Below are 9,083 nucleotides of genomic sequence, written 5' to 3' on the forward strand. Positions count from 1 at the left end.
CCAAGAGTTCTTGGAATGGGGCTATGCGTGAGTGGGGCTTCCTGGGAAGGAGGCTACGTGAGTGAGAAGGGTGGGTGCGATGTGATTTCAGCGGTGAGCTGGGTGAAGAAGAATCCAGGCACCTCAGGTGGGGTTTTCAAAGGGCAGAGGAAGTACGTTGAGGGTAGGGGATCATGTGGCCATCCTGACCTCCACTCCTGGCCCTAGAACCATGGATCCCAATGAAATGCCTGCTGTGCCCTGCTGCCCCTCCGACTCCCCCACTGGGCTTGAGACCGGAGCCCCGTGGGGGATTGAACTTGGCCCTAAAAGAGCTGTAAGTCGCTGTGCCCGCTGCTACAACCACGGCTTCACTGACCAAATCAAGGACCAGGAGCACCTCTGCCTCTTCCAGGCCTGCGATTGTCCCACGTGTGCCTTCTTCTCGTGAGTATGGTGTCTGACAGGGGGTGTGGGTATGGGGAGTGGGCCTCCCCTAAATGTGACTGACTGTTGACCTGTAATCCCCCACTTTAGGGAACACCACAGTGTCTTGCTTGCTGAGAGTGCCTTGAAGAGGGAGCAGGGGGCACACCTGAAGAGGCACCTGGCTCAAGGACTGACAAGGAGTGAGGCCTCCCCTCCCAAAGCTCACAGCCATGTCAAGAAGTTGACCATTCAAGCAGGAGCCCTCAGTGAGTGTCTCTGGCCAGGGAGGGCGTCTGGGTTTGGGGGTAGGGAGCTTTGAGCAGTTCTGTCACCAGTCCTACTACCCAGTTTTGATGTGGCCTTGGCAAATTACTCCTCGGGCCTTTAGCTGCCCCACCTAATAGACGTCATCAACATTATCTACCAAGTGTTGGTGGGAAGGAGAGATCTGGCGGGTCAAAATGGTCCACGGTGAGATGAGACCTCAGACTGGGGGTGAGGAAGAGTGGGGTGGGTTCAGGGGGAAAGGCTCACCTAAAGTGTCCCCAAGTTTCCACAGCTGGGAAGGAGAACATCATGTCCCAGCTTGAGGCCCACCCACCCCCGTGCAACCCCCAGGGAGGTAAGGAGAGCCTGGGGCCTGTGGGGGAGGTTCCCATCTCACTCACAGCCCAGACTCTTCTCTGTGTCCTGAAGACATGGGTTCCCTCCCTAACCCTACTGCAGCTTGCCATATGACCTTGGGGAAATAATACTTGTCCTCCCTGGGCCTCAATTTCACCACGTGGAAAATGAAGAGTAGGAACTGGCTGGTCTTCCAGGTCTGCTCAGCTCTGACGTTCTGGGCTCCTATCCTCATCCCAGAACATACCCATACATATCTCCTCTCCATGGCCGGCCTGGTGCCTGACTCCACCCTGTGCTCTCTGCTCCTCCAGGCAAGCGCCCAAGGAGCTCTGCTGACTGGTCATGCCCCAAATTCTTTGTCTCTGTCCTGGACTCCAGCAGCCTTGAAGATGCAACGAACAATTTCTCTTTCCAGGAAGCCCCACAGGACTCCTGCCCTGCCCAGCATGTGAGTAAAGTGAGAAGGCACATGGAGCTAGTTGTATATTGTGTTACCAGGTGCCCAACCTTTGTGCTTGATGCCGTGGGAGACAGAAGGAGGGAGTGGAGGAGGCGGCCGATGAGGAGGAGGAGGAGGAGGAGGAGGGGGAGGAGAGGAGCAGGACAAGAAGCGGCAGGGGCAGGAGGGGTCGGGGGAGGAGGAGGAGGAGTGGAGAAGGCAGCATCTCAGACTAGCGGGCAAGGACAGGCCTCTCCCAGCCTTGCCGTTGCCTATCTGTGAGACTTTGCACACGTGACATTACATTTCCAAGCCTCCATTTCCCGTGTGTACTAGCAGTGTGCTGATGGGGACGATATCCCACACTTACAAGCACTGACTAGGCCAAGGCGTGCCACGTAGCAGGACTTCAACTAACGGAGGCCGTTATTCCACATGAAACAGATGGATGGGATAGAAGGTCCTGTTGAAAAGGGGGGGACGTGCCAAGATGGTGAGGGCCACGGGGCCCAGGGGCAGAGTCCAGAGGTCATTAGAGAAAGCTTCCAGGCTATTATTTATTTATTTTTTTAAGATTTTATTTATTTGACAGAGAGACACAGCGAAAGAGGGAACACAAGCAGAGGGAGTGGGAGAGGGAGAAGCAGGCTTCCCGCTGAGCAGGGAGCCCGATGTGGGGCCCGATCCCAGGACCCTGGGATCATGACCTGAGCCGAAGGCAGACGCTTAACGACTGAGCCACCCAGGCGCCCCAGCTTCCAGGCTATTAGATGAGCCAAGCTGGTCCTTCAAGCTCCATGGGGAATATGGAGGTGAGAACCAGTCCCTGGACGGGGACCGTGATCCCACTTCTCAGGGTGCTTTGCAGATTAGAACACAGACACCTGGGATTCCCCACAATCGTCACCGTTGCCCTGGGAGTTTTGGAAATGCCGGCAGGAATTAGCATCTCGGGAGAGAGAGTGAAGAAGGACATAGAAAGGAAAACAGACCAAACAGGGGAAAGGACTTGTGCAAGCCACAACGGTTGATGGCCCGCCGGCATTCAGAACCCCACATCCAGATATTGCAAGATCCTGGCCCTGTTTCTCTATTGATAGTATGTGTCTGTCAGAGGGTTGAATCCCCTGGCCTCTCTTTTCCTTGTTTCTAGATGCTCAGCGCTGGTCCTCCAGCCCTGTGCCATCCGTCCTTGGCCCTGTCCTCCTGCAGCCACAGATCCTGGGGAAAGAGCAGGGTCCAGAACCCTGCCAGGGGCCAAGCTTAGTGACTGGGAAGAGCTGAAGTCCCCACTGGTGCCCACTCTGGGTGCGTGGGTGGGGCCCTCAGCGGAACCCGGGACTAAAGGGCTACTGGCCCCATGAGGTGGGGAGGCATGGCTTTTCAGGTCCCATTCTCTCACACCCTTTCCATTGCAGGCTCCTGAAGCTTCTGACCAGGACTCGGTTTCTGCCTCAGAGTGGCAGCGGAAGCTGGAAGCGGCCGAGGCTCTGCTGATTCTGAGAGACTCTCCCCAGGCGTCTTCTGGCTCCGTCTCCCTGCTGCAACCCTCCGCGGCGGCAGGTAGCCTGGTCCTTGAAAGGAGAACACGGGGTGGTGGGGAGGGTTGGCAAATGGGAGGGCGTTGTCGTAAGCAGGGCCTAACTGGGAGGCCAGGGTTAGTGGGCTGAACCGCCTTGGGCCCAGGCACCCAAGCTCCTCGGTCTGATGCCAGAGATGGCAGTCGATGGTTGATGATGGTGAATCATCAGTTTATCGAGTTCAGTGCTCAACAGCAAATGCCCAGGGCCCTGGCGTCAAGAAACGAGGAAACTGAGGCCCTGCGAGTGGCAGCGACGTGCACTGGGGCATGCAGCCTATCAGGTGGAACACCCAGTTCTCCTCGTTCTCAGCCCAGAGCTTTCTACCCACACCCCTGCAGTCTGCTGTGGTGGGCAGGATATACATAGGTGATAAGAGCCCAGGCTGATTTCCAGTCTCCATGTGGACCTGGATGCCTTCATACTTCCCTTGTGTTTTGTGGCTAAATTTCAATAGATGAGCCTGGAGTGGAAGGACCAGAGGAAGTCTGAGGACAGCTACATGCCTGGGAAGGCTGAGAGGGAAGGCTGGGCTTTGCCAGAACAAAAGGCTGAGGGGCTAGACCAGAAACTGTGGGTGGTGAGGAGCCAGGGAATGTGTGAGCTAGGGAGGAGCATATGCAAAGAGCCTGGGCTCCACAAAAAGAAATGTGGTGGCTTTGACGGAGGGATCGGAGGAGGCAAGACCCAAGATGAGCAAATCAGCGAGGAAGGGTTCTGTGCTGCAGTGTGTAGTCCAGGTGACAAAGCCTCGACTGGGTGGAACAGAAGAGAGGGGAGAGCCTGGAGGGGAAATGGATGTGACCTGGCTCTGATGCCTTCCTTTCTATGTGCAGCTCCTGCTGGAGATACAGGACCCCAGCCTCCTAGCCCCTCTCTGCGACCCAGGCCAGCCAGCTCCATTTCTCTGCCTATGGGACATCTGGGGTGCATCTCCCTTTGAGCTAGAAGCCCAGAAGAGGAGGCCTCACTAGAGTGTTGCCTATTTATGCATTTGCAAAATGTTTAATATCCAATATGCTTAACATGTTCTTTTTTTTTTTTTTTAACCTTCAGGTTCTTTTACAAGCTTTTCAGACCCTTTTTATTATATGGGGCAATTCCTTGGCTGAGGGTGGATATCCTTGTACCTCCATCCCTTACTGCCTTGGATATTGGGGCCTTTTTATGTCTCTTAGAAAAACAGGGTTGTGCAATCTGAGCTGATCAGTCTCTAAATAGGGTTCTGTGGGAGGTCCTATGTTCATATGCCAGAGTTTTCTTTTGACTTGTGATTGCAAACATAGCCGTGCACTCACGTATGTATCCATGCTTGTCAAAATAGAAGGGTGTGTTCATTTCATGTCTGGATTGATGTGTGTGAACAAATAATAAACCCTCGCTGTTGTAAGGCAGTGAGATAGAGGAGTTGTTACCGCAGTATAACATAGACCATCCTGACTCTAACAGACTTGTTCACTTTACTTTCCAAAGTGAGACTCACCTTACGCAATAACTGGGATTTCTTAACACCACTAGACAAGAAAATGGGAGAGATAAAGAGGGGTAGGCGTTTTACTCATTGACCAAGTAAGTGCCTACCTTCTGCCTGGCATAGACTGTTTCCAGCTGTCCGGAGGGCCCCAAATTGAGTTGTCTGCAGGGTCAAGCAGGTCCTATAAATGAGTGGAGCAGTCCAGACAGGCTCTGGCCAACTCGCAGTGCATGCTCTACCTAAGGGGCCAGCTGCCACCTGGCTCCAGCCGATTGCTGCCATGCAGGAATGTGGACTCTGCACTGCCACATCTCCTGATTTTTCAAGAGGAAAAGGGAATTCTAGATATCTATGTAGAATACCTCCATTTTAACATGTTGGCTCTGGTTTCCTCTTTAAGACCTGGACAGGTGGGCCAAAGAAAACATCCAGTCAGGCCAACACATGGCCAAGTGAATGCCAGCTGGATTCGAGTCCAATGTGTATTTTACAGTGGGAGACGCTGAAGCCAATCGGGGCCAGAAGAATCAAAGAGGGGAGGTGAATTAGACCCAGAGCCTACTTTGAACGGACCTGTGAAATATGAGGACGCATCATTACCATGCATTTATTTTGTGCCCCCTCTATGCTAAACACACAGAGCCTCACAGTAGCTCTCTGAGCTAAGCATTAATACCACCCTCTTGCACCACAAGTGTTTCAGGGGAAATTTTTGGCCAACGATGGATGGGGAAGACTCCCTTCTCTGTCAGGCCGTAAATTAACTAATAATTTACCTTCTAAAAAATGATCTATCTCTGTCTCTATCTCAACTGCTGAGTGAAAGGTTCCACATTGAAACGGCAGACATCCAGTCAGAAGAGTCTTTGAAAAACAGTCTCTCTGTTTTGTACTCAAGGTAGCAATATGTAGTCGTGGATCAGATCTTACCAGCCATTGTTTCTCAGTCCTCTGCTGATGTTCCACACAAAGGAAGAACTGGAGACCCTGCCCCGAAGACAGAAAGCTCAATTGGCTATGCCCTATTTCCCATCATGTTTTCTCCTTCCTGCCTTGCCTCCCTCATTCGTACCCAAGATGACTGATGGTGATGACATCTGATGACAACTTATGCTTTCTTGTTTCAGGCCTTAAGAAGTCAGGCTTCTTATCGTCTTTTGCTAATGCCAGATAACCATGCGAATCACTCGGCCCATAGGGCAAGACTGACATCCATCTCATGCTTTCCTCCCTTCCCTCATTTGCTACTTAAATCAGTGATCCCAAAACCCCTCCTCTCCCAGATATTAGATAAACAAACCCACATATTCACTGAGGGAGGAAGCAGTGTTGCCTGAAAAAGGACTAAAACCCTGCTGTGCAACTGTGTCCCAGGTGCACCACGGTCCCACTGCTGAGTTGGTAAAAGAGAAAGTACATTTAGAGTTAAAGGATGTGGCAGGAGAAGAGGGAGGAAAAGAGAAATGAAGTGATGGAGACTGGGAGAAGGAGTGAGCCCCTTTGCCCTGGACCCTTTCATTTTTCTGAGTCCCACCTGCCCTCCTATGGCAGAACCTTTTAGACCTGATGTTGATGCATCAGCCCCCACCTCCCCACACAAATGCACGCACGCAAGCACATGCGTGTACGCACACTGCTCTATACCTTTTTATTTATTTATTTATTTTTAAAGATTTTATTTATTTGATGGACAGAGAGAGTGCGTGAGCGAGCACAAGCAGAAGGAGCGGCAGGCCGAGGGAGAGGGAGAAGCAGGCTCCCACCGAGCTAGGAGCCCGATGCGGGCCTCTATCCCAGGACCCTGGGACCATGACCTGAGCCGAAGGCAGACGCTTAACCGACTGAGCCACCCAGACGCCCTGCTCTATACCTTTTTAAAAAGTCTCTTCCGGGTGGCATATTATGGGCATCTTAGGACTTTGTCATAAATGTTAAATATCCAACCTTTTTTTTTTTTTTCCTTCGAGCACTACTCCAGTTCACAGTTTCAAAACATCACTTTGTAGACTAGTGTAAGTTAAGGCTTGACTCTCATGTGTTTTACAACAGCATTGGTTGGATCTGAGGATATCCACCACATGAGAGCATCTGCAGAGTGGATCAATTTCAACCAGTGGTATGCGTGTAAGTGTTTAACAACAGGCTCTCTGGGAGAGGGGGTGGGTTGGGGGAAATGCCCTGTGTTGTGGCATTTGCCAATTTCCAGCTCCTGACGTCGTGCCAATTAATGCAGAGTTGGGAAGAGATGCATTCCCACCATGCAGGTACAATCAATGTACATAACCTCAAGAACATAGGTAATAGCAAAATGTAGGAAAAATAATTAGAGATTGATGAGTTTTGAGTGTATATTTTGTTTGTTTTCAGTATAATGCATGTAACGTAATTGCTACTTTATATAATTTAGTCTTTAAAACAGCTGTGCTCAACAGCTGGCTCACAAAATTCCTGAAAAATTAAGTTGGCTCTTATGTTCTAGTAAGAGTCCCCTCCAACATTCCACTGCTTTTAACCCTTGCCCAGAGAGGCACCTCTTCCACAGTAGGTCACACGAACACTGCAGGGCCATCAAGGCCTGATACCTCTGGTTTCTGGCCAAGAACAGCTTAACAGATAGGGAAAGTATTAATTATTCTTGAAAAATGGAACAATCTGGAACAAATATTGAGCAGAACAAATTGTCAAAAGTGCTTGTGGGCAAACGTGTGTTCTTGGAGACAGCCAACATGGGTAAAGGTGGGGAGTGGGGACACCAGGATAAGCAAAATTCATGCAGGGGTGTGGGGAGTGGGGACACCAGGATAAGCAAAATTCATGCAGGGGTGTATTCAACAGATTCCTTAAAGGCTAAAGGAATGGGGCAACTGGTATTACCTGGCCATCAGATCTGTATCTCTCATCAGAGAGACAGACATTCAATATATTCCCTCCTCCTTAGATAAATGCTGCATAATCTATGTAAACTCTTCCACTTTGCCTTTCTCACTTAAAAACATACCCTCATTGTTGTGTATAGGCACTATGTTATACAGTAGATCTCTAGAACATACTCACCTTGAATAACTATAATTTTATACCCATTAAACAACAGCTCTCCATATTCCCCTTCCCCCCATCCCCTGGCAACCACCCTTCTATTGTCTGTTCCCATGAGTTTGACTATAGTCGATGCTATGTATAAGAGGTATTGTCCACTTAAAAATATGTTAAGAGGGTAAATCTCATGTTAAGTTTTCTTACCGCAAGAAAGCAAAAACCAAACCAAAAAAAAAAAAAACCAAAAAAACAAAACGAAACAAAACAAACAAACACACAAAATAACGAAGGCACACAGAAAAACTTCTGGAGGTGATGGATATGTTTATTACCTTGATCATGGAGATGGTTACACGGATGTGTGCATATGCCCAAACTCATGAAACTGTACACATTACTATGTACAGGTTTTTTGGTATGCAAATTATACCTCAGTAAAGCTGAAAAAACAATATCCTTGAGACCACTCCATAGTGCTCTCAAGATGCCTCATAGAGTCATCCCCCACTCCTTTCAACAGCTATAGAGTATGCCATTGTGTGAAGGTACCCTAATTTAGGCAGCTAATCTTCTATGGATACACACTTTGTTTCTATTCTGGCTATTACGAATTACAACCACAATGAATAGAGTTGTGACATAATCTTCAGCAATATTTATCAATATATCTTTGAAATCGATCCCTAGATGTTCTATTGCTGAATACAGGGTGAAAATACATGTAATCTTGCTCATTACTGTCACATTTCCTTTCATAAAGGTTGTGGCATAGCAACCAACAGCCAAAGCAATCCTCAATGAGGAGAACGAAGCAGGAGATATCAGAGTTCCTTATTTCAAAGTAGATTACAAAGCTATAGTAATCAAAACAATATGGTACTGGCCTAAACGCAGACACATGGACCAATGGGACAGAATTGGGAGCCTGGATGTCAGCTAATTTTTTTTTTTTTGTCAGCTAATATTTGACAAGAAAAATAGAAATGAACAGCAGGATGAGGAGGCACATAGGGCAAGGTCTGGATGGGTCCCAAACGCAGGAGCTTCTTTCCCCGTGGAACTGGAGTATGCCACCCTCCTAGCATGTGGATGTGTTTGCCAACTCAGACGCTTTCTGTACTCCATTGTTTAGGGGTTTTTATGGAGGTTTCATCACATAAGCATGATTGATTATTAACTCAATCTCCAGCGCTTTTCCCTTCTTCTGAGGTTGGGCGGTGGGGGGTGGGGGAGGGATAGGAAAGAAATGAAAGTTCCAGGCTTCTTAACAAGGTTTGATCTTTCTGGAAACCAGCTTCCATCCTGAAGCTACTATCTAGGGGCTTGCCAAGCCAAACGTTGTCATATTAGAACAAAAGGTGCTCCTGTCACCCAGGAAATTCCAAGGGATTTAGGTGCTCTGTGTCAGGAACTAGGGACAAAGACCAACTATATATTTCGTATTATGCCACATAAATCAAAAGATAGGTTGAGTAGCAGATTAAAATGTACAAAAGAGAGTTACATGCACTGTACATTA

At 49.0% G+C, this 9,083-nt stretch overlaps 1 protein-coding gene across 1 annotated transcript; it reads left to right on the top strand.

Moving 5' to 3' along the window:
• Positions 1 to 211: 211 nt before the first annotated feature.
• LOC123842428 (doublesex- and mab-3-related transcription factor C1-like) lies at positions 212 to 3,997 on the top strand. The gene is made up of 6 exons (XM_064573591.1): positions 212 to 426; positions 517 to 674; positions 1,414 to 1,483; positions 2,628 to 2,790; positions 2,893 to 3,037; positions 3,891 to 3,997. The coding sequence occupies exons 1-6, from the start codon at positions 212 to 214 to the stop codon at positions 3,995 to 3,997; spliced, it is 858 nt and encodes a 285-aa protein (XP_064429661.1).
• Positions 3,998 to 9,083: the final 5,086 nt, after the last annotated feature.

This window comes from Mirounga angustirostris, unplaced genomic scaffold, assembly GCF_029215605.1.
Source record: "Mirounga angustirostris isolate CCGP_5_RB_7025 unplaced genomic scaffold, mMirAng1.0.hap1 SCAF_11, whole genome shotgun sequence".
Taxonomy (NCBI): Eukaryota; Metazoa; Chordata; class Mammalia; order Carnivora; family Phocidae; genus Mirounga; species Mirounga angustirostris.